This window comes from Lonchura striata, chromosome 3 (genome assembly GCF_050655825.1).
Source record: "Lonchura striata isolate lonStrDom1 chromosome 3, ASM5065582v1, whole genome shotgun sequence".
In the NCBI taxonomy this organism is placed as follows: domain Eukaryota; kingdom Metazoa; phylum Chordata; class Aves; order Passeriformes; family Estrildidae; genus Lonchura; species Lonchura striata.
The window spans coordinates 115,171,229-115,197,630 of NC_140705.1; the positions used below are offsets into that span (position 1 = coordinate 115,171,229).

The 26,402-nt window shown below is 38.8% G+C and overlaps 1 protein-coding gene across 5 annotated transcripts in view; it reads right to left on the minus strand.

Moving 5' to 3' along the window:
• Positions 1-670: 670 nt before the first annotated feature.
• Positions 671-26,402, minus strand: part of SOS1 (SOS Ras/Rac guanine nucleotide exchange factor 1) — a 43,885-nt gene continuing 18,153 nt past the window's right edge. For all 5 annotated transcript variants that reach the window (XM_021538580.3, XM_085576167.1, XM_021538581.4 and 2 more), the window contains 14 exons: positions 17,000-17,127; positions 15,574-16,229; positions 11,157-11,238; positions 10,824-10,946; positions 10,580-10,683; positions 9,250-9,472; positions 8,479-8,598; positions 7,999-8,161; positions 7,543-7,660; positions 6,113-6,285; positions 5,068-5,184; positions 4,658-4,922; positions 3,497-3,615; positions 671-2,256 (listed from right to left, as the gene is read on the minus strand). In XM_021538580.3, the coding sequence (XP_021394255.1) occupies positions 1,753-2,256; positions 3,497-3,615; positions 4,658-4,922; positions 5,068-5,184; positions 6,113-6,285; positions 7,543-7,660; positions 7,999-8,161; positions 8,479-8,598; positions 9,250-9,472; positions 10,580-10,683; positions 10,824-10,946; positions 11,157-11,238; positions 15,574-16,229; positions 17,000-17,127 (2,895 nt within the window). In that variant the 3' untranslated portion in view covers positions 671-1,752. The remainder of the gene's footprint in view (positions 2,257-3,496; positions 3,616-4,657; positions 4,923-5,067; positions 5,185-6,112; positions 6,286-7,542; positions 7,661-7,998; positions 8,162-8,478; positions 8,599-9,249; positions 9,473-10,579; positions 10,684-10,823; positions 10,947-11,156; positions 11,239-15,573; positions 16,230-16,999; positions 17,128-26,402) is intronic.

Below are 26,402 nucleotides of genomic sequence, written 5' to 3' on the forward strand. Positions count from 1 at the left end.
ATCAACTCCTAAATGCTATAGGTTTGATTCTGACCCTGTCCTTCCTATTTGCAGCTGAGTCAACACCGTGATTTGTGCACTGTGACTGACCCCTGGGCTCCAAAGAATGTCTGCTTTAGGTTCTTGCATGGTGACCACTGTCACCTGCTGTCCGAGTATCTCACCAGGAAAGCACTTTTATCCTCCACCACAAACAGGGAACAGCATTCCCCATTTCACACAGGAAAGCAGAAACCTACTGACATTTAGGAAATCTGCTGATTAGCAGGAACTATACAAGGTCCCTCCTGACTGAGCATCTTGACCACTGGGGGCCTGCTCTGCCTTGGCTGCACAACAGCACAGACAAAAATGTGCTGAAGTAGAAATACAGATCAGAAAGTCTCACTGTAAAAATTAATATAAATTTGATTTTTTTCTAACACGTGTCATACAGGATGTGGGAAACATTTCACAAGGTATAATAATTCACTTTGGGAGTAATTCAGCCTCTCAAATATTACTGAATTATTATTTTCTAATATGCCAAAAAAACCTCTTTAAGTCTCTCATTACTAAAATACATACACTGAACTAGGAAAAATACGTACCACAAGATGGGCTTTTATCCCCCTCAGTGCTTAACTGAAAAGCTAAGTTGAACATTTGTCCATTAATAATTTAACGTATGTCGGCCAAACATATCTTTATCTTTATTTCAATTAAATTAAAAACAATCTGCAAGTATATTTATGCAACATTCACTATATACACATGATTTATGCAACTGCAAGGCAATCCTATGTATGCTGATTAATCTATTGTTAGTAAAACATGACAATAGCTATGGAAGTTGACAAGTGACTGTTTTCATGGCATGACTGAAAAAGAATAGCTACTAGCCATGAAATGGATTATCAGTAAACCTTAAAAAGAACATGACATAACCTAGCAGAGATTAACAGTCTTCTAAATGTAGTATATTTGCTTCAGATGATAGTGCTGCTTTTAAAAAAAAATTCGCTGTCACTTTAAGGATGTAAGACTTTCATCAGCTCTATCTAAAGAAAGCAATAATTAGACATTATGCTTCCTGGCAAAAATTTATTTTTGAACTGGCACCACAGTATTTCAGAAAATAATAATAAAGTACCTCTTTGGTGAAGCCTAGGTACCCCCTACTACTCATTGTAACAACTTGTAAACAGGACCGCAATACAGTGCTTTGCCTTAATTCTAGCTCAGTTAGGTACCACAGATCTTCCTCACAGTCCTTCTCATAATTTTAGGAAGGTATTTTAAAGCAGGGAGTAAGTAAAGCAAAGGAAAATTAAGAAGGATATAAAGTTCCCTGTTTGAGATTTAAAAAAAGTGCATAATGTTTTCATTCTGAAAACTGTGCCACTGTATGGAACTGATGGATTCAAGACTGTTTTTCCTTCCTGTACTGGACATTATTGATCATTACACAAACTCAGTCTCTGCTCATTGGCCAAAGAAGTCTCTCCAGACCGTTTTCTGGTACAATCAGCTGTCCAATTACTTTAGAACAAAGTCCCGCATACTAAAACGAGAACAGCAAGTTAACCGGGTTTTCCACTAGAAAGTCTGGTTTTGCAATTCCATTTCTGTACACAACATTTCCAACGCATTGGAGAGTTCTTAGTGTTTGGCATACACATCCCAACTCCTTGACACCACCAGGTTCAGTGCATCCATTGCCAGCAACAGACATAGCACCAGGAAAATGCGACTCCCAGCGCGAGGGACAGTTCAGGAGGAGGGGGCATTCTCCAGCAAGGGTGGCCCATCCCGATGCATCGACGGATGCGTGTGCTCCCTTTTGTAAGTTTTTGGAGGAAGCTTTGGGATATGTTGGGAAGTGCTTTGTCGTGGAGGAACGGGTGGTCCAGCAACAGAAGGGAGGTCTGCATCCTGCGGTACCAAAGGCGGCGACGGCAGATGCCTCCGTGCTACATGTGGAGAAGGTGTCTGGGGGGGAGGGGGCGTGAACGGAGAGGGGCTGTTGGGGAAAAAGGTGTTACCAAGTTCGCTTTTTCTCCCCAGGGGTGGGGGCTGGAGGTGTAGTGGTGAGCTAGAGAAAACATCTGGAGTTCGCACAGGCTCCCGTGGCGGTAACTCGGGGGGGTTTGCAGTGGGAACACACGAGTCAGAGATGCAGGTCCGATCGGGCACCGAGTACCTTGGAGAATACACTTTAGAGGTTGGTTGCCTGGGAGGGATTGCTGGTGGGTTGTCCAGGTGTGCAGAAGTAATCTGAGGTACACAAAAACTTCAGTCAGTAAAATTCCACAGCAGCTGCAAAGCACAGGACCCTGCTGTGAAACAGAAGCCTCCTCCTGCAGTGCAGATTGCTTTTAGCAGGGCTGCAGCAACATGTGAGTGAACAGACAAGGATGGAAGGAATGAAGAGGCACAGAGAGGAACAAGGGCAAGGCAAAGAATGCTCAAAGGAACGATCTCCATGCTAGTTCCAGGCCTGCTTGCTGGGGAGTTTTGGGTAACTTCCACCACCTCCCCAGTAAGAACTTGGAGTGCTTAACACACCAGGAATTTCTTCAGGAGAACTAGAAAAAGGGAGAGGCTGATGATGCCGAACAGGGAAAAAAATAAACTATGCTCAGAAGATGGAGTTAAGTAGTTAGAATTATGGAAGTGAACATTTCCCAAGTTGCAGATAATAGTGACAGGATAACTGATCTCCAACACCCTATCACATACACAATGTTTTCAAATACATTTTGGTAGGATTTCAGATACATTTTGGTGATGTATCAAGTTCTGCTGACTGGCAAAACAGTTGCCTGTAGTCTGAAAATAACTGCTGAAGGGCCACTTATAAACTCTCTTCAAAGACATATCTGCTCTGAAGTAATTTTGAGTGAGATTTTAAAATCTGAAGTCACAAACAAGCTTCCACTGAAATCAGGTGTAATTTGACAGTGTCTGCAACACAGGTTGGATCAGATCCCAGTTGCCAGACAAATGCAAAAGGAACATGTAGCAATGGCTTAAGCAGGCAGGCAGACAGGACAGGTAAGCAAGAGAGGAAAGCAAGCACTTGAGCACCACAGCATCAGGATCAAATATTCTGGTGAAACTTTTCAGAGGACTGAGCTGTGTACAGCAGTTTCCATCATTACTGTTCGTCAGTTCTTACTCTTATTCATATATCCTAAAACGATACTCTGGAACAATTAATCCCAGACAGAAACACCTGTCTGAAACCTCAAGTTCTCACAGGCAATGCAAGGGCCTGAGCACAGCACATCAGTAGATGAGACAATTCTAACCCTAAATTTAGGTCCCATCTGTTTTCATTTGTTTGAGGTCGAGACATAGTGAGGCAGAGCTGTGAAGGCTTGAAACATATGGCTGCTTACTCTTTCACATACACTTCTTCAAAAACTAAATGTACTGTCTTTGAGAGCTGCTTTTCTGTCATACCCACCCCTCTTCTCCCAGAAAAAAAATTACCTTTTTCCTGCTTACTTACTTTTGATGGGGAGGATTCAGCTGGGGCAGATTCTGGTCTTCTCCGTGGAGGAACAGGAGGAGGGACAGGAGCATCATCTGAAGTTTTGGTAAAGTTTATGGATGACACAGAAGCAGATCCTAAGGGACAGAAAAAAAAACATTGAAAATGATGAACTTTTGGCTCCATATTGCTGCCAACAGAGGTACAATAAATAATAAAGCAATTGCTTATAAAAAGCATCATGAATCAAGGAAGTGGTAAGTAAAGACAATGAAACAAGCCTCTAACTTGCAGCTGCCAGAGAAACTGCTTTTCTGAGCTGTAAAGATCTCTGTGGCCATCAGGTCCTGAAGTTTCTTAAGTAATCCTTGAGACCAAAACCACACCACAAATTTGTTCTTATGTCACAACAGTACTACAACAATATCCTGAACCTGCAATCAATGGACTGATCAACAAATAAATGCTTTCTCCAGAGGCTTTCTGAAGACCTGGCTTGGACACTCAGCAATGGCACAGCTCTGCTAAGGAACTTCTGCCTTTAGGAAGTCATTTCACCTCCTTGTGGCAACCAGCTCAACACAGGAGTATCCTCTGAAAACCCTCATATGTGAAAGGAGCCTATATCCACTATTAAATACTGAGGGCACACCATAAAATACGACCTTCCTCGTATGTTGGGAAAGACAGAAGAAAAAGAGGTGTGGATAAATCCTGATGGATTTAAAGCAAGCAAACACTGATTTTAAGTTTTGCAGGAAAACCATCCGTGTACACTGAAATTAGGTCTGAATTGCAGGCAGCAGAATAAGACACCCACAAACAATTAATTTCTTATTCCCAATGTTCACCATCAGATACTCACCAAATACATTCATACACATACATGTCACAAGTTTGACTGGGACACATATGGGCCCTAGAGATTACCTCTGCCTTCAGTTTTGACAGGTCCTCCAAAGACTTGTAACAGTCCCTATATAATACACCTAATTATGTTCAGTTTCTCGTTTACAATAAAAACTTTTTAAAGGAAAAGAGAGTAAGAAATGCCGAAAGTTTTTGATCTGCAGGGAGACAACAGCAATGATTTTTACAGTCACTGAAGAAGGCTAAACCTGATTTCCCCTGCCTAAGACCACAAAATGTGAGTGGCATATGCTGTCTGTGAGCACCTACTCGTGTGAAAAGGGCTGGAGGGGTCGGAGTCAAAGACGCTGCAGGCGTCAGTGGTGCTGGAAGTGGCCGAGGCAGGGGGGGGGGTCAGCGGGGTGCGGGGCGAGTTCGGGGCAGACGCCGTGGCTTCCGTCTCGCTCTCCGGGATGCGGCTGTAGCTGATTTTCCGTGGCTCCTGCTGCAGGGGCGTGGGATGTCTCATGGTACCTGGCCTTGGATTAGAGGGACGAACACCTGGCGACTTGAGAGGGTAGCTGTACTTCTTGGGCTGAAACGACAGAAAATATCAACCAAAATCAAAAGGCCACGGGATCACTTAGATGCTGCTTTGCAGTTACGAAGTCAGAGATCTGAAATTACTTCTGCTGTCTCTAGCGCTTTTTGAAAAATAAATACAAAAATCAAATACTAACGAATCTTGGAGGAGGCTTGACATTTCGTGGCTCTATCTCCAGTGACTTGTTGAACAGATAATCTGTAAATTCTGTCTCCACGCTGTTTCCCATTGGATTCAGGTTTTCAAAAAATCTCTGCAATACAACAAGGCAGACAACTTGTCAGCTAAGATGCTTCTTAATATTGCTTGTTTCTACAGCGCAAATGATCCCACCTGTTCGAGAAAAGAGCGAAAATGCTGGAGTAAGAGATAATGACAGACTTAAGCTATTAAATCTTCTTGTTGCCAGGCCTTTTCTGGACATTGCTACTACTATGCTTGGCCTGAAAACCAGCTGGGGAAGAATCCTAAATGCTTTCTGCAGTGCAAAGTGCAAAGTCAGACCATGTTTGCCCAAACACTTCCAGAAGAGGCTGCAAACAATCCATCTTTACACTGATTCAGGGAAGACTGCTCCCACAATGCATTCCGTCAAAGCCTAAGGAGAACAAATTTAAAAAACCTTGCAGAATCTCTTAAGATACCCTATCCTGTGACTCTCTGAAAGCACACAGCTCAAAAGATGGCAAGAAGAAAAAAGGATGAAAGGAAAGCAACCAGAGAGGATAATGCTTAGACAACACCTCAGACCAAGGAAAACAAACACCAAGAGAAAGAAAGATGTATCATCTCCATCAACACATGACATAAGCACAGTGCTATCAGGTAAAAATGGAACATAAAAGCAGTCTAACAGGAGAGGAAAAGACAACTGGGCTCACTGGACAAATAATTGAAACTGAGTGAAGGACAATGAGAATCTGCCAGTTTCAGTTCCTGTCTAACACTGATCAATAAGAAGATCTACCAATGTCCCAACAGCTGAGAAAAAAAATGAAACAAACCCAAGGAACTGCAAGCATGGAGCTTTTTGCCCTTTCTTACACCGAGACCCAAGAGAAGTTTTATGACAGACCTGCTGCTCATCTCTGGTTCAGTCAGACTGAATCTATGTGAATTCTGTCTGTCCTTATGGTCTGTAAGTTGGCAGAATCACCACAGAAAGAAATTGTGTCACTCACCCTGATGTCAAATTCCACTCTTAAACAATACGGCTGGTTCTGGTACTGCTGGATCTCCCCTGTTATCTCAGCTACCTTCCTTCTCTTGCTGAAATTTATAAGGTCTTTCCCATGGCGCTTGAGAAATTCAGGATTGCCTTCTTCTGTTTTCAAAATGTTGGTTAAGTAAATCCCTAAACAGCACACAGAAGAGGTTTTCAACACAGAATACGAAACAAGGAGGAAATCACAACTGGAATACAAGGAATTCTTAAAAAATTTAATTTGTGCACTGCACTTATTTAGAAAATGCCTCTGTTAGGGTCAATAAGAGAATTGCACCTCACCTTCCAATAAGGGCAACAATTTAAATATTTTAACATGCCTTTTCCAGAGAAATGTCCCCAAAGCCTGTGCATCTTTCTATGTTTTAGGAAGCTCACACAACTGAATACAAAAAGAGGACACTGAACAGGAGTGCTTTCTCTTAACTCCTCTTCTCCATTAGACACCCCAGCTAAACTCCAAAACTTATTTTCAAGTTTTATCCTGACTTCATAATTGCATCAAATAATTTGAAGATTAGGAAGCAAAAAGTGCTCTCCACTCTGTAGATAATGAGCCTGGAATTGTCATTATGACTTGACAATTTGGAATTAATCCCAGAAAGAATAAATAAATAACTGAAGCTATTCACATGTGATCCTGCTAACCTCTACTCATCTCTGAATCAGGACAGAAGGTTTCTTAGTTGATCTTATCTTTCTTTACAGAGCTCTAGAGTATATCTTTCCCCAGTCTGTAAAAGGCCAAAAAAGCCACCAACACTATGTTCTTTCAGTTTTGGCTTGAAGCCTATGTTAGACAAATGCACTGTCCTGGCTCGGAACTGATCTGTAGCAAACATTTAAGTGGCTAGCTTAAGAACAGAAATGACATGTACTTAAAATCACAATCTGTTAAATATCAGCTATCTGCTTCAAAGAAGAGCTGTTAAATCTGAGATAAAGAGGATGCTTGCTTTCCAGACTCTATTTATACAGAAATAAGACTTTTTAATAAAAATGAGACTGTAGTTGCATTTCTTGGAACACTTTATGAGGAAGAGGATCTTGCTTTTTCTCCCAGTCAATGGCAATAATATTTCTAATGTGAACACCTTCTATTGAGAGTATTTCTGGCTGTAGCAGTTCAAACCACACTCAAAGTAAAAATCAGCAAATATGGAAATAGGATATTGCAGATACACTGATTTTTACTGCAAATAACATCTTCAATGAATAGTCACTTCAGGGTTTTTTTTTCACATATTCATGTCTGGGCACCTGAAATTCCAATTCACTGTCCTGTTAAAATTTTCCCTTTATTGTTCATACTCTGTTTAGTCCATAAGCTCAATACTTTTGAAATGTTAACGTGTGACATGGCTCATCCAAACCACATGTACTCACCAAAAAAAGGCACACAAGGAGGATTAATGGACCTGAGTTTTGCCAAGTATTTCTTATAATGGTCTTCACTCAGCTCATAAGCTTCTTCTAAGATCTTCTTTTGGCGACTTGGAATTTGCTTAAAAGAGAGATCAAACAGGAGGTTTGGAAAAAGAAGATAAAGGCATGGCCCAGCAACAATACTGAGAGTAATGGTCTCCCACTGGTACTTGAATCAGGGACCATGAGGACAGTGCCCCACCATCCTGAGATGTCTTACTTAAGTGGGGATGGATTTCTTGCTTCTGAAAGCAAGGAAAAAACCCTCTCTCTTACACCCTGGTTGATTAATTTCTTGAGGGATTTACTTTCCTTGCTCCTTGGAAGCATGTGCTTACTGACAAGACAGGCTTTCAGTGTAGCCAAGGTACCCTGCACGACACTGTCATAGCAAAAGTGGAAAACATTTCACTGTACCTCAAATGTGTGATCCAACCTATAAACTGCTGCGGAGTTCATAGCACTGACAATCTCAAGGACACCATTAAAGTTGTTTAGCTCTTGAAAAACTTGCAGGATCTCAATTATCCGGCTCACTACAATTACTCTTTCCTCTAGGTTTTCTGTTTCTACAATGCATCTAAATACACAAGAACATTGGGGGTTGTATTAAAGCGCTGATGAGGTTTCCAAAGTCAAATACTAAGTTGTAACACAAACAAATATGATTTTATCAAATTACTTGAGGTAGATCTGAAAACGTCTTAGAGATTTCAAAATTCATTTCTAAGAATAAAAAGCTTGAGACCACTATGGTAAATTTCTCACAGGGACCAGTTTTAGCATCTAAACACCAAAACAGGAATTCTCCCAGAACAGAATTTTTCACAGTATACTTGTGAATGAACTGTAAATGTCCAGATATGGAGTAGGTGCAGATTCAGGAAAGTCACTTACTTTTCAAACCACAGAGTTAGGTTAGTTGTATGCCTTATCATTTTGAGAAGGTTGGGAGAATTAATTTCTTTATCTTCCTTTGTCCACACACTTCCAACTAGTTCTGATGGCTGCACAGCTCTGGAAAAGTAGATGTTTTATCAAAAAATGTAACTGAAAGCAGGAAAGAAGATATTATTTTTCCAAACTGTCTTGATTTTCACTGAATTTGGAATTGATATTTAGAAATAAATTTAGAAATACAATGTTAGGCTGCCCTCATGACTAAATGACTGATTCTTTTTTGGACTGTAGATATTTCTTAATCTATGTGACTCTTAAGCATCTCTGTTCATCTAAATGAAAAATGAAATCTCCATCTCATTCACTGTAACAAAATGTGAGTTTCCAATGCCTGAATAATTTCTTATAGAAAGCTGATGAGATCTGACACAGTCCTTAATTTGCTACATAAACCAGGATGTGAAGAAAACCGATTTAATAATTGTTCATACTTCTCAAATGTTGATCTACTCAGAAAATATCAAGAGAAAGCTGGAGCACAAGACAATTAACAGTATGCAACAGTCACCCATACTGCACATTAACTTGGGGAGGATAAAACAAATATTGTATTTAAGAGAGCTTCCTCTGTAAAATGGAAATGAATACACAACACTGGTAAAGTCCCTTAATTTCTGTGGGGCTTTACATCAAAGGCCCACAGGAACAATTTCAGGCATGGAGAATATTTTGACTTGTGCCACGTGTTTCTCAGTGGAGGAAAGTTACCTGTAAAAATCTGACTCCAGTAAAGTGAGCTGCCGAGCAATTTCTATGGGATGCAGAGTGAGCAAGTCAAAAGTCTCTGTGTGGCCTGGTTTGCTGATGTGCCACTCAATTGCTGGAGGGGGGCTCTCAAAAGTGATGTTGTGGCTCGGCCCAATGGCTTGTGCCTGCTTTTTCCTGTTGATTATCTTTGTGATGGATTCAACCCACTTCTTCATGGCTTTGCCTGGCACATAGGGAAAATTACTATTTAGTTAATACTGTTTTTCATAAGATATCGGTATAACTCAGGAATCTTTGGATGTAAACCCAAAACCTACTAAACTAAAGCAATCATATATTCTTTAAGATTGGCAGTCTCTACACAAGTGTAGAAGTATTCAAAGATAAAAAGAATTCCTCAACAGCCAATGCTGAGCATGATTTTACCCCAGCACAAATCAGAACATCCAAATTAGTCTCCTGCTCTGATTTACATGCCTTTCTTTTCTGAGTTTACAGTGAGTTTTTGGGAACAAACCTTTTCTTGCCCAAAATGCACTTCTGCAAACACCTTGACCTTTCTAGTTTGGGCAAGAGCATGTGATTACCTCAGACAACCTAGAAAGTCAAAATACCAAACAGAGAGAAGCTTCTCCCTGTACTGCATTTACCATCAAAGCTGAGAATAAAACTAAAAGGCCAATGCCTTTCTAGCTCTGCACCATAAGAATTTCATGCACCAGTCCATTGAAAATTTACCAGTAACATCCGATGAATTACCTGTCTCATTCTGCCCTCTTTTTAGTGGCTAAATAACCACTAAGTACTTCTCTGACATAGTCTTTTCCTGAAAATTGCTCCTGTGTTTGTCTTGGCTTTCTTAAAAAGGACACAGGAAAAGTCTGTACAATCACAACGGCAAGGTGTCCTACAGTTCTCATATGCACTGTGAAGTAGCTGGAAACTCTTGTTTCAAAGAAATAATGGTTTCCACCATCCAAATTTCCAAAAATTACCTCTGTGTAAAGTTTAAAATGACAATCAAAGCAATTATTCTGTCCTGATCATGACTTGGTTCTTATTATTTTTCATTATTTCAGTCCCTCTACAACAAAACTCAATTTATGTAAATAACAATCATTATTGTGAACAAGAGGCAGATTTTGAATAATAGTGTGTGTGTGGGCTTAATGAAAGTTTATTTCACCCTCTTTATGAAGTATTTAATAAGCAGTCTGTCCTGTTTTTCCTGAAAGCAAAATTGATCACAATTCTGATCTTTGAAAATGGGATTCACCTTTGAAATGGGATGCTTTAGGATAAATGTCAGCACTTAAGGGACCGTAAATACCTCTTACTGTTCCAATGAACTCTTCCAAACGTTTCAGAAGGTCAGCGTCTCTCTCAAAGTCATAGAAGTGGTGCTCTACCCAGTGTCGGCACACATTCAGTACTCTGCAAAGCAAAGCCCCAATGAGCACTCTAAGCTCAGCCCACCTTCCCCGTGAGAGCAGCTGCAGGAAGGGCTCTGGCAGCTCCGAGCGCCGGAGCAGCCGAAGGCAGCGCTTGGGCGGCTCCCAGGGCGCAGCACTCACCGCAGCTGCACAGGCTGGATGTACTCCTTCCTAAAGCGCTTCAGCTCGGCGCTCAGCGGCTGGTCCCCGTTCTCCATGGCCATCCGGTCGGCTTCCGTGGGCTCCGGCTCTGGAATTTCAAACCTAGCACAGAACATGGGTGTAAGCACCAGCCTCGGGCACAAGCTTCTGGATATAAACTTGTACATTTACTGGCAATCCTTGAATTGGACAATTTTTTAAAAGGTGTTTGAAGCGACAAGAAACCAGCTGGAAAGCCAGAATCTTACGCACTACAAGTAAAAAGAAAACAAAATGCACTGCATAAGGACAGTATTTTTAACAGTGGCATACCTTTCTATTAGCAAACTCAGCAACTCTTGAGGTCTACAGAAGGATCTATATGTTGTGAGAAAAGTCCGAACAAAGTTGGGATCTAAGACAAAGAATAATTTTACACTTATGTCAGCAATTACCTGCTTTTTTTTTTCTTTACAATAACTTCAGTTATCTGTTAAAATTAAGGATGTCACCCTATCAATTTACAGAGAAAATGATGTAAACCGAAATGGCTGTGATAACAATTCAAAGCCTCCTAAAATAGCAATACAAAGCAGAACTTAAAAACAATTTTAATTCTGTTGAAGGTTCACAACAGTTACTTTCCCCCTCCTCCCTCAATTGTTAAAAGACAGGATTCTTTTCCAGTGACTTTGAAATTAATGAATAGATGATTTTATTTACAAGTAAACAACTTTGGTTTTGACAGTGACTGAGACAAGAGAACTCAAAAAACACATCAAGTAACTTTGCACTGGATAGAAATGGCCTCTTCCAGGGGAGAATATTTCCCCTAAACTGGCACAACTGATAACCAGTCATGGTTAAAGCAGCCTAGATATTTTTTCACCTGATAGCTATGATATTTATTTCACTTCTACAAAATAAACTGATTTCATTTATATTGACTAATTACATATCAATTAATTTAAAATATGAAAATGTGTCTTAAAAACAATCAAAACAATCAGAAAACCAAAGTGTCTCTCATAACTACAAAAGCAAACCCATTTGTTTTCAAATATGAGGTAATGCTGTGACAGCTCACTGGCACTGCACAGAGCTGACTAGAAACAAGGCTAACACTGTTATCACTGAATTAATGAGCAGATTGCAACAGCTTTGCATATTAAATCCATAGCCAGATTTGAAAACCAAATCCCAGCTGGAATTGTCTTAACATGGAGTGGCTGAAGAGGAGCTCACAGGACTTGAAGCAAGAATTCCTGTAGGCTGTAACATGGAGGATGAAAAGGCTGCATTATTTGACCTAATGCTCTACTGGATTTGTTTCCTGGAATATGGATTTTTAAGAGCTGCTTTAAAATCCTCCTTAACTCTTTACCAGCAGCTTGTACATTTGAATGAACATTCTCTACCCTTCTTAGACCCCACTGAGTTGTTCATTTGGGCAACAGTTTGCTGTGATGTGCTGCACACCTTAACTGTGCCATGTAACACAGCATTTCCTTGCAATTTTGTTGCATGACAATTCTCATTCCTTTAACAATTGCCTATTCTGCTTCTCACATGTTCTTCATTACTCCATTTTTCTAATCATAATTCCTCTCCCACCAATCCTTGAAACTGTACAGTCCAAAATTATTTTCAAAGGCAGAACTTCAATACTTTTTGCACTAAGATGGTCATCCCTGTTCACATCATCTTCATAATGAAAATACACAAATTCTGCTGTCCTAAAGAAGCACAGTAACTCATGCTTTCAAAGCTTGCAACCTGTACACAGCATCTACACTAAGTAAGAGATTTTTGTCTACATGAAAAAAAGAACTTCCATAGCAATTAAAATTTTCAGATCACTGCAAGCTCTGAGTCGTAGCTATTATAATTTACAGGTAGGGTCAGCATATAAATCCACAATACATATTGAATTTCAAACTGTGTAGATCAGAAAATAAAATCTAACTTTGTTATCTTGCTAGCAATAACTGTGACTCAGAATAGTGTACAATATATGAGTAAGTTTTAAAAAAATACAGACAACACCAGTTAGTCAGGATGTCTGCTCATGTGATAATTCTCTCTTCAATGCAGCCAATTTGAAAGCTAAAAAAGAACAATAACTGTTCTACAAGGATTTATAAATAATCACCCTTGAATTCCTTAAGAAAGGAAACGGACACTATGATGACGCACAAGCACTCTTAACATATCAAAGCTTTAAAAATAGAAGAGTGCTGCCCTATAGATAAAAAAAAATGCCACGACTTTAAAATGTTGGTACCACCTAATCCAGCTGCTCTTAAACAAGAATTGAGCAAGAGGAGATAATGAATGCAGAAACACAGTAAAACAAGGAAAATCCACCAGAATCTGCAAATAGGGTCAGAACCTGAACTTCTAATTGCAGGGCAGTTTCTCTCATGTAAAAAGACAAGGAAAGCTGCTTTTGCAGAGGAGATTTCTCTCTGTTTTGCTGCTTCACCACAGGATAGTTTGGACAGTCTGCCACACCTCATGACCAGGTGGCCATCAGGGCTGTCTCCCTGTCTGAGCTGTTGTAGAAGATGGATGCCTCCCACGCTTGGCAGAATTGTTTCCATAGAGCTGTCCCTGTTTCACAGCAAAGAAATTTTGGCTGATAAAATGGTTTCTCATTTGTCAAGGGGGTGAGGGATGACAAATAAAATGTCCAACACCCATATCTACAAAAGAGGTGGACTGTGTGGATCTTCATATATTACAAAAAATTGAGACCTAATTTGACTACAGCAACTAACTAAACTGCAAAAAATTTATATTACCTTTGCAAAGTGCATCTGTAATTATTTCTTACATCACTTGACCTACAAAGATAAAAACCCTAGAGAAAAGTCACAGCTACAGTAAATACTGTCTTTAGACTGGCAGATCAAGGGCTGCCCTTACCAGCCACACTGCATTTCAGAAAAATTTCCTCCGAAAGGTAAATACTTGCTGTTCTGGCATCTGAATATAAAACCAATAAAGACTTTTAAGATTACCACATGTACACAATCCTGTGTGGGGCAAGAAAAGCATTTCTACAGTCTGTAGCTGTTTGGTTACATATCACCAAGGCACGTATCTTCCCAGGTCTCCAAGCAGAGGAGAAGCCTTGAACTCAGCTGATACATGTGTGAAAGAGCTAACCTGGTACTCTGGAGAGCTGCTGCCCTACTCACTGCATCTCACAAGATGCAACAAAACCCTGAATGATTTACATCACCAATGGACCATGTTTCCTGTACAACAGAGCATTTTTGGTTGAGTCACTCTATCTTTTATTTCTTTGCTGCCCTGGAAAAGACTGCACAGAATGGTGAGAACAATGATATTTTTCCTCACAGATAACCAATTATAAAACAGAAGGTATAGAAGATAAGTGTTGAGAAATTATGCACAAAGTAGCAACGCAGCATCACATCCACTAAGATGTTTAAGGCTACAAAGACAAGCTACATACATTATAAGACAACTATTTTTATCCTTCTGGTCAAAGTCTTTCAGGCCACCTCTCAGTACCCATATTCTCAGTTTTCTCATACAATAGTTTTTGCTAATTCTTTGGCAAAGACAACGCTAGATTTAGAAGTAACAGAAAAGTGCCTTCCTTTCTCTAAGGCTGAGTTGTTTAACTTTCAAGACTTATGACATAAAATTATGTAGATTTTACAATTAAATCATGCTTATAAAAATCTAAGTCAAGAGCTAGAAGTTTATAAAGTTACAAGAAAATGAAGAGAGGTGCAAAATTGCTCAGGTAAAAACTGCCAGCACAATATTGCATTTGGCTTTCTAGCAAATGTTAGGAAAACTCAAGGAAATTAAAGAAGAGCAAAAATAGTAATGGAGCAAAGAGATATAAATATAAGTTTTTAAAAAAGTAAACAGAGTACTAAACTATGGGAATTAAATTCTGCTTACTCCTCATTTCTTTCAAACAAATATTCATGATCTGTGTAGGGTATCTAGGACTGAGCTCCAGAAGAACAATCTACTACAATTATGACTGCAAAAAGGAAGAAAAAAAATATCATTGAATATGAAAAGCACCAAGATTCATGAAGTTTCAGAATAACTGAGATACAGACAGAATCAGAAAAAAAAAATAAAACTCAAGCCCATGCTTTGCAGCACATCTTATGAAAATCCTGGGGTGCTATCAAGAAGAACCCCAGACACTGAGGTCAGCCTGGATAACCACATAAATATCTTTAACATGACTTCAACACAAACAGAAACCCTAAGTCAAAAGTCCTTAAATCAAATCCTCACTGAAGTTCTGAATAAGGCAAAGTTCTAAGGTCAAAGTATGCAAGTGACTGCATCTATCAAGTTGATATTGGTCTTTCCATGACATGCCAGCATGGACACAGGTAATACCTGACAGAGTACAACCCTGAACTGAAAACACTGGGCCCATAATTCTCTTCCACAATGCTGGCCTTTCCTGTGTCACCCAGCTTTAGAAGTCTGGAGGGAAGGCAGTTCTTGTAGCTTGGGGCACAAAGGAAGAAGTATTGTCTAGAGCTCAATTGCTGTAGGCCCCCACCCCCATCTCTTGCATGAGAACAATCCTATGCACATGTAATATCTCATGTGAACTGCCAAGCATATTCACTTTTCACTCACTTTATGCCTTTTGCTGCATGTATTTAACACAGGAAGAGAAGCAAGCATGAACAAATTCCTACTTTGAGTTTAGGCTGCACAAACTCAAGTGCCTCACCTGCATACATGTGGTATGTCAGCCTCTCAATGAGCTTCACAACAGTTCCTGCCTTGATGATGGGGATTCCAGATTTGGGCTGCATGTTCTCTTCAAACACAATATTCTCTTCAGAGTCGGGTTCTGCAAATCTATAAAACTCAGGATTTGGAAATCGCATCTGCTCCTCTTTTTCTTCCTGTAACATTGTTACATCCAACATCCTTTCCAGTGTGCTTCTATATTGCAAAGATATCAATGCTGCCATCCAGTTGTTTTTCTCTTCAGCTGATTTAGCAGCAAAAATAACACTGTTCTCATCTTTTAAGATGATTTCAAAAGCATGTCTATACTCATTAGTGTCATCTTTATCATTGATTTGTACCTTTCGCATGAAGAACTTCTCCTTGAGTCGATATTCTGCATTGCTAGCACCAGGAAGTCTTGGCTGGCCATGATTTGACTTACAGCAAATCATCAAGCCATCAAACAGGAATATGTGTCTCTCGTGCTTTGCTCCTACACGTGTGAGAGTTCCTTCCATGATGAACTCGTTACAGCACTGTCCAATGTCTTTACCCTCCCAACCATCAATATTTTTCTGAATTTCATTCATTTTCTTAATTGCTAGCTGCTTCCCCTTCATCTGCTGAGTATAGAACCGGCATGCGGATTCACTTCAGTGGAGGATGGGAAAAAGACAGCCTATTAGTGCACATGTATTTAAAAAAGCACAACCACCACTGACACAAAAACACCACATCATCCTTCTGAGAAGTGAGTACTCCACTGAGAATATAATTTCATCATTCAATATCAGCACCATTGCAAAGTCTTAACTAAAGTATCTCATCTGATAAATTTTCTACTTCAGCAACAGATGTTTTACCTAAACACAAACAACCAGAGGCAGACAAGTTGTGAGTGCTTCTTAGCCCAACAAGCCACTCACTTCCATAACCAGAAGAACAATTCTAGATAGCATTAATTTGAAACAAGTACATTCAGAAAAAAACAAGCTGTTAAATGCATTCATGTTCAAGCCTAAAGGTTACCCTCGGTAGCACAAAAACTGTCTGGCAACAAAAATATTGAAACAATTTTAGGAGTAGTTTCAAATTCAAGAACATTCCCTTCTAACTATACAGAAAGGTACCTTTAGAATAGCTTTTATTTATTATCTGAGCCAAATTAACCCACTAATGCTGTAACTTTCTACTTACCAGTGAATTCTCAGAACGTCTCAACTACCAGTTTGCAAGGACACATAGAAATTAGAACTGTTTTAAAACAATAACAAATTATCTTGGCTTTGATGTCACTTCCTCTGAAAAAGCAGGCTTGTCACAAACTATTTTGTTCATTGTTTACTAAAAGAGGAAACCAGAAGCCCTGGATTTATAGCAAAGCATTAAGAGCAGAGAGCAGAAAAACCGGAAACGTTTACCTAAGCCTTCGTTTTGCAAGGCTTTTGGAGCATATCCGTTCCATACTGCTTTGAAGATTTAGCAGGGCAGTTATTGCTTGCTTCAAGCACTCCTTATCTTCTTCATCCTCACTTTTTTCTTCCAATTGCTGTGAACATTGAAAGTCAAAGACAGGAAGTGTTACAAGCATTTTGGTATGTGCAAATCCAGAAGTTTGACCCAGGAAGAACAAATCTAACCATCTGCTGATTTTCTGTGCTCCTGCTTGTTATAAAAGTTAATGGTAATAACCAGGTGTGCTATTGACACAGGTGAGAGACAACTCTCTGCTAAAAGCCTAATCACACTAAAATACAGCACAGTTATTAAGGTGCCCCAGATACAAACATACTCAGACATGCAGTATTTATCTCAAACTGGTTTGATTTACCTTACAGCTCCTTAATGGAACCCATTTCAGGCGTTAAATCTTAAGAAGAACAAGCAAGGAAGAAGATCCCCATACACACCATACTACAGGACAAGAACAAATCAGTTTGTAACACATAAACATCCTGGAACAGGCAAGCTTGACCCGAAGTTAAGCAGAATTCCTTCATCCCATTTAAAAAAAGATTACAAGGACTCTCACCTCATGAATAACAGTCTAATTAATAAATCAGGTGGAAGGGGACCTTGGAAATTATCTCAAGCCAATCTCCAGCACAACTGCAGAGCCAACACAAATCAAGTTGCCCAGAGCCACAATGAGTTTTAAATCTAAAAACTAAATTAAAACTGGGTAAGAAGGGTTAACACTTAATATTTTGTGTCTAACTATTGTTATGACAGGTAGACTTTTAAAACAAGATCTGCCATGTTCAAGATTGCTTAAATTGAAGATTTGCATCTCAAATCTTCATTTAAGCACTAAAACATTTTACGTGAGTAAAAAAATAGGTGACCACAGTTGTGGTTTAAATGTCAAACTGAAATAACATCTGCAGAATTATTAACAGACAAGCATTTTAGCCTATCACACACCAAGAATTAACTCTACACAATTGAAGGGTTTGTTATGGTGGTAGAAGTGAAGACCAGTATGAACCAGAACGAGACACCCTTGGAAAAAATAAAATTACGCTGTTCAATTCCAGTGTAAAATATAAGCATTGTTCTCCAAAATCCAACAGAGTACACAGTAATTTTTGATATTTTAATGGGTCAGAGAACTGCACAATTTTTTCCCTAACTAGAATTAATCATTCAATGCAACAGCTGTCAGTGCCAAAGACTACTCTGTTTCCAGCCATAAGGATGACCACAAAGTTTACTCTAGGCAGCTTTGGCTCCTGTAGTGTCATCTGTTGTACTGTTGTACTCTCAACCTAAGCAGCATTAGGTAGGAGAGCCTACTTGAGTAACAACCACTGAAAAAGGTCTGAGAATGCACCACAACAAGCATTACTCCCCAGAAGATCTCAGGGAGATGACATCATCCAAGAAGGAACAGACTACCCTCTTCATATTCCTCAAGCTCCAGATTTCGTGGAGGCATCATCTCCCCTTTGCTTCAGTTTTGCAGATCTGGGTTCAGAGGATTCCACACCAATGAGGCAGGAACAGCACTACTGGCAGAAGTCTTGAAAGAAAGCTCTGAAAAAGCTGTAACTACCTCTAAGATTTTGCATCTTTCCTGCACAAGCATTCAGAGAAAAATCTCTGCCTTGTGTGCTGCCTTTTTACAAACCTCCACCCAAACAGTCCGGCTGGATTTCCTACAGTTTCTGGGTTGCTACTCTTCAGCAGTGGAAGAGATTGTTTAAGACTGGTATCCTTGAAAATAAGCCTTACTAGGTCCTAAAATATTCTGTACATTCTCTTCAGAAACAAAACTAATAAAGACTAACATTCATTACTGCAAAGCATTCTGCTCTTATGCTGCTTTTTACAGCAACCTCTCTCCAGCTGCAAAAATGTAGGTATTTATCCATGTCACAAAGCAAAACACATACGTACATATGGAGAAAGCAGTTAATAATTTCCCAACAGGATCCATTTGGAGTAATCCTATTTCCAATGGTAAACAGAAACGAAATCAAAATCCAGGGAGTGTAATTATACTCCAGGTTTAACATTTAAAAAGTGCTGTGCAGAAATGTGTGTTGTCTTCTGTTGTAACACCAACACAAATGGCAAATCAAGCAGTACTCTGAACTACTATGAAGACACTTCTCTGGACATAGGAATTTGGAAGTTTATATTCCAGCATGGTACTGTACAATTACCAAAACCAGATTTAACCAGAATTCAGTGTAAATTACAGCAACGATTTTATCTTACACTGCCCCTGGATAGTTTAGAAAAGGTGGAAAGTGAAATGGCATCACTGGAAAGCACCAGAAAGTATCTCTGCAAATCCTATTCATCCTTCTATAGCTGTGCAGTGCCCCCTAATGAAGAAACCAGGGAGATGCTAAGTGGTGAGGGGGGTTTTGTTTTGGGGTTGTTTGCTTTTGTTTGGTTTTATACAGGAAGTGCACTATATACTACAAAAATATTATAACATTAGGTGAAGGAAGTGCAGACTTCTGATTACCAGTACTATTACAAAGATTGTGGATTTTAACAATCTTATGAGAAAATATTGGCTTATCATTCATATGATTCATAACACTACAAGCACAAGACCCTGTTCATTCAAGGAAAACAAACCTGGAAAATAGAAGTCTCTAAAAAAAGAAAGTACTCTACATTCTAGGCCACAATTTCTGAAGAGACATCAGGAAGTGAACGACAAGGTATTTTGTTCTACCTGTTGCATACCACAAGGATTATATATTTATAAATTCCAAGGACACAGAAAAGAAATCCTTCTCATGCACTGCACAATTAGACTGGTAGTTGACATCTTACACTGTCAGAAAAGCATCTCTCTGGAAATACAGTATGAGAATATGCAGATACCACCACAGCAGCAGGTGTCATGATAGATACGAAGTCTTGTTTGCATCACAACCCAGACTTCTGTCCTCCCAGAAGAGTTAAGTCTAACCACTGAAATCTGTGAACTGCAAGTTCCCCAGTTCCTCTGGGAATCAAGATCACAGCTTCAATACACAGAAGACAGAGCCCTTTTGTAATCAACAATAAAAACCAACAGGGTTTCTTCTCTGACCAAGGCAGGCAGGTCTGCTGGCACTTTGCCATAAACCAATCCTGGAAGGAGGCTCAACAGCATAGAGATACCTGAGAGCACCCTCTGACTTTTTGTAAATCCCAAAAAAACTCAGCCCAAAGCAGCAGTGTTCTGGGGACAAAGTAAAGTGTTCTCATATCTAGAAACTTTTAATTTTTAGCAAGCATCAGGAAATCATCTGGGACAGTAAATGGGGATAACTTCAGGGAACACTATGCACTTCTGGGAAATGCTAGAAGATTAAAAAGCATCTCACACTTGAAGCCTGAAGGACACTCCACATGCCATATTCCTGAACATATATACACAGCTTCAATGCAATGAAATTTGAAAAGTCATTTTGTTTTCATATAAACTCAGATAATCTTGAGCACAGTGCAGTAAAAATACTCATACAGTTATCTGTTTATTTAGATCTACATTACAGCAGGAGTGTTACTTGCACTGACAGTGAAATAGAACTTAATATCTTACTGAAGCAATGATAAAAACCTTTTCTCCACTCAAAGTTTAATTATCTCTTCTCGGTTTAATTTTAAAAAGTTACATAAAATAGGACATATCAAATATCAAACCCCAGATATCAGATAATTAGTTACATAAAGCCTTTAGCATTCTCTTGGAATTACATTTTAAAAGACACAGAAGCTAAAAGGCCCTCATCTTTTATTTCATGTTACATTTAATGCACATTATAAAACATGATCAACCCTTTGGGAAAGCATACTGGACAAGTAAACCATCAAAACAGAGGAAAACAAAAAGCATTTCAACTTTTAGTATAAGATTCCTTATTCCTTCACCTCATAAATAGATCTTAAATAGACTTAAAATAGATCCTAAATATATGTTGAAAATGCAAGTACATCAAATGTCATCCAAGCCCAAAAAACGTAAAAACATTTGGGCTAAAGAAACATGAGAATTTAAGGAATTGCTACTTTGATTACTCAATGTGAATGTTCTTATAAGGGGAAGGGGGGCATGTGTGTATGTGTGAAATTAAAATAATTACATTTCAGAATTCAATTACATTACTCTGAAGTGCCATTTTGAAAATCAGGATGGACACTGAGGAAAAGCCAGGAAGACTTGTTGAGAACTATATACTACATAAGTCTGTCAGCTGATGTTCCACCAATTCAACAGTTCAAAGTTCTCTACACACAGGTTCCTTGTGTGGCCAATTTGCCATTAGCATTCCCATAAAGAGGTACAGCCTGTCAAAAGACCATATTCCAGATTTGCTCCAGAGCTACGTCACCCTGCTAAGTGTTTCACCTGGTGTCTGCTCAACAGGAAGAGGTGCAATTTTGCTCTCAGTTTTTGCAATTTTGCTCTCAGTTTCTGCAGCTGGGAAGGGATTCATGTAAACAATCGATGTTAAGTTACAAACTCAGCATCTCCTTCACCAAGGAAGGGATAGAAAAGCAAAGCCTTTTTTCCAAATGTCTTCTCTGAGGTTCTCACAAAACTATTTGCTAAACATTCAGAGATTTTGCAGGCTACTAGTAGCCATTTATTCATTTTACGTTCCATTACTGTGAATGGCTACTTTGCCTATAAGAGGCCTTGACTTCTCCAAGTACAGAAAACCCGTTTGCTCTGCATTTTTCAGAAATAATGGGGTTTGGCTTTTTTTTTTGCATGTGCTGATGTCTCCTCCACAGCAGCATCATTACCTTTCTGCAACAAATGTACAAGTTCACACAGATCCTTCTAGAGCCTTCATGCTCTGAAACTCTCTTCTCTCTTACTGTCAACTTTGGTTTGTCTCATCACTATTAGCAGACCTGCAGAATACATTAGAAATTTAAAACTCATAATTTAGTTCATAGTGTTTAGTTAGATCAGTATTTGAAATATCACAGAATATTTACCTACGCCCTTCCACACTTGTAATTGAGGTCTTCCCTTTTCTATCCCCAAATTTTCCATCAATGTAAAGACAATGCAATTTGAAAACATCTTCCCTTTCTTCTGTAATTCCAAAGTGGATTCAAATCCACTTTTTTTCCTGCTTTGAAACAATTGAAGTCTGATCTTTGCCAGAAAATTTTGCAAGGCTGTAAGCAAAATTGGATGGCACCTCTGTGTTTGGACAGAAATGTACAACTTTTTGAACAGAAATGTATGAACGGTTGAACGCTATGCAAGGCAAATGAACAATTTCAGAGACCATTCTGGGAAGCAAGGGTAGAACCCTGTTGATTTTAAGAGGAACACTGGTGGTTAAGTAAAAAAACACAGCAGGTGAAATGAAATGAAACAGCAAGTGACAAGAAGAAACCACTAATGGAGTTTGTTGTTCTGCTTGTGTTTGTTATTTCCTTCATATTTCCATCAGTTTCCATTGAATATCTTGAAGTATTGACAGAAAATGTAAACCTACACTGTTAAAGAGAAAGAAAGTGCACAGCTTTTTTTAAAAATCCACAGCTTCACATCCAGAAGTATTTCCAGTGAAGAGATGTAAACATATGGAAGTCTCAACCATGGCACTACCTCTCTCCAAGGATCTGCCTTTTGTACACGAGGTGGCAGGAGAAGAGGACAGGGAAATACACGATGGTTTTTAAAAGATTATGCAACAATAGACGTGTACCAGGGACTGTATCATGACTGCCACAGTCACAAAAACTAGGAGTTGAAAATCCCAGCTAATATAAGTTTCTCCATATTCAGTCCTCGATGGATTTTGTCAAAAGTTTTATTCAGCCAGGAAAAAAAATAGATAATATTTCGCAAGTTCCTGTAACACCCATCCATTTTCATGGGAGCTTGGCCTTGGGTGTTCAGCACAAGCTGCTGCCATGGAAGTTGAAAAGCTCTCTACCACCACTAACAGCAGCCACTGAAAAGTGGGAACAAATCATTTAATACAGCTCTTCTACCTCCCACAGGACTACAGAGCATCTGTCACGCAGGTGGTTCTGGAGAATTGATTGGAAAACAGGAATTGAAACCCTACTGTTAAACACATAAGCGAAGCCCTAAGTCTGGAATTCAGGACGTACTTCATTTGACTTCCCATAGAAGCCGAGCCCTGCGACATCCTACTCCTGCCTCAAGGGATCAAAGCACGGCATTTGTTGTTACAGGTCCTGCAGGATTGAATGACACAGCTCAAGTGCCACTGAGGACTGTAAGTCAAAGGGTCATAAGGAATATTTTACGGTCACTTTTGTTATATTTTTTCCAGTTTTTTCTTGCAGAAAGGCAACTTTAGAGGGATAATAGAAAAAATATTCTCAGAGGTACCTATTTAGAAAGGAAAGGAGATTATCAGAAATTATTAGAACATTTCCTGGAAAGAGACATCTGCTTCTCAAAATCCCAGATACATCTTGTATATAAGGAAAAAACCCTATGAAGCAAAACATGCAGCCCCATTACAACTCCATAACAGATAACGTAAATCACTGACAAATGAAGTGACAGCCATGTGCGTAGATTCACCTGATACAAACACAGGAAACACATCAATGAGTACCACAGCTAGAAAGAAAATTAAAGACCAATTAGTTTGATTAACAATAACCAAGTTTCTGGGAAAAGTGCACACACACCCACAAATGTGTGACAAAGTTTTATTTTCCCCTATCAACTTCTCCCTTTTGGCTAATGAACAGACAACTAAACTTAAGGCATAAACCCACTAGCACTTAAAAGAGAAAAGAAATACAAATATTGTCAGTGAAACCCCAGAAGCATGAAATAAATACAGAATATCATTTCCTCATTTTACCTGGCTGTATCAACTCTGGCTTCTACCACAGGACACAACTCCTGTACCTTTACAGCATTCCAGCTGTAATAGAAGTCTTAGCTTAACAATATGAAGATTCTTACATTTCTAACCTACTGTCACATTCTAAGAAACCTCTTCTTAGACTTCAGTCCAAATTTTACATCACACCAGCTTTTTCTCCTAAGAAATACCCAAATACACTGTGTAATCCTTATCACACACTAGCAACAGCTTGGTCAAGCTATCCTTTCTTTAACACACAGACCTCCATCTGTAACAGAGACCTAGAACTGCACATTATGTCCAGTGGATATAGTAAGTCATCCACATCTGCAGCTGCATACACGAAGATGTGTAAAATAGTAATACTTCTGCTTTTTATTTATTTCAAATGTGTAGGAATGTGCTTCTTGTTGATGGAGTAAAAAAATTACCCTTTGCTTCCTTAAAAAGGAAAAAAGCTTAGAAGTTTCTCTCTTCAATTTGGTTAAAAGACGCTTCATAGGACTTGGAGATTTCACCTCAAACTTAAGGATAGCTAACTGGACAGAAGCCAAAAAGTTTCACTTAAGTAATTCACTAGAAAAAGAAGAGAACAAAAGTAAATAGCTTTTGTGAAGTGTTTTAGTAGGAGCAAGAACTTTTTCCTTGGCTCAGTTTTTCTTTGCAAAGAGCTTTGTTATTTTGCCTTTTATTAAAACTTTTTGTTTCTAACACTGTCACAGGAGCCATCTTGCTACTTTTATGCTACTTGAGGCAGCTAAGCTATAAAGGGTATAATACTTGTCTCCAAGAGCTTATAATACCTAGCTCAAAGAGACCAAGTATTACAAATGGTATTGTGCATACAAGTTACTGTCTTTGGAAAGAAGCACTGAAGAAAAAGTGATTTCAGAAAGTAAAATCCTGTGCTGATATTAAGTGAATACTTTCTTGAAATAATTCACAGTTCAAATCCATTATTTACTGGTTTTAACAGTAATTAAAAGATACTTTGCAAATAGACTAAAGCAGCAGAACCTGTTAATCACAGGGCTCATACTGAAGACAAGCAGTCCAGACAGTGATGTGAGACAATGATCTATAATTGCAGATATTGTAAAATCTTTGCAGACTGACGAAGTTCAACTAATTAAGACTTTAATTCTCCACCCTGGGCTGGGTTACACCACTTACATATGGGATTGCACACTGAATTCACTCAACTTGTTACACTCTGGAACATGACACTGTTTGGTGAAACAAGGCTGAGAATCAAAGTGAAGTCAAAGCCCAAAACACTTTGGGATGTTCTGCCCAATAAAACACACAGCAAGAAACTTAGAGGATCAAGCTCAAGATACTCTAGTCCTAAACTAACACTGTACTACCCCGTGCCTTCTTCAGCAACATGCAACCAATTTAATATCAACAGGTTGGGAAAATGAGAGGTTATAATCTTGAAAGACCTTGCCAAGCCAGAATGACTATTTTTACTATTAGCATGGTGAAAGAGGAAGACAAAAAGTTCAGCTGAGAAGTATTTCTACTTGAGCTGAATTGCCAGTCAGTAAAACCTGAAAAGTTGCTTATCATCTAAGAACAAAGTTTGAAAAAAAATAAATAGCACGTAATAGATGTTGCTGTGAAATGAAAGCATCCCAAGATTTTTAGTATATTATAAACAGAATTCCAATTAAATATAAATATTAAAAAATATTAGCATTAATTTAAAATATTAAAATATATTAGCAAAGAGATTATAGTTACCATTCCTAAATCATGGGACTCCAGTCTGCACTTGGCTTAAAAAAAATCTCAACCACACAAAATCCCTGCCGAACTCTCCTGTTGCTCAGAATATATTGTTTTATCTAAGCAAAGTCTATATATGCTTTGCAGCATTTCTACCTGGAAAAAAAGGAACTTTAAAGTACTCTATTCACCCACTGAAAGAGTATCATACATGCATACAAATGTGCCGCATTTAGAACAGTGCTCAATTCAAAGGTCTTGAAAACCTCTTTCTTCAATTGTTAATAATGATTCTGTGATTTAGAAATGCTCATTTATTATCTGAACATCTGCAGAAAAGTGCAGTTTCACATAAAGTCGCTGTTTTATATAGTTCTGATATAAAAGTTTGAGGAATTTCAGGCTGGTTGAAAGAAAACACAGCTCTTAGTCTTATGCTAATTACTCAACAATGTAACAGCAAAAAGATTCAGCCAAAAACTAGAATATGCATTTGTGCATTCCTGGTGCCCTGTCCAACTAAAGATAACCTTTAGTGAATAGAAATTTACTTTTGTTTGTAGTCTGGATAGTTAGAAGGTAACTGAAATGCATTTTAAGTAGATTCCTTTAAAATAGGCAACATTATACAACAATAAAATTATATTTACTTTATATTTACAATAAAGCTTTATTTACACAGCTCAAAGATAAATGCTAACCTCTCTATCCTTAAGTGTATCTACATTCAAGAGAAATCAAATGTTTTTTCCATATGCTA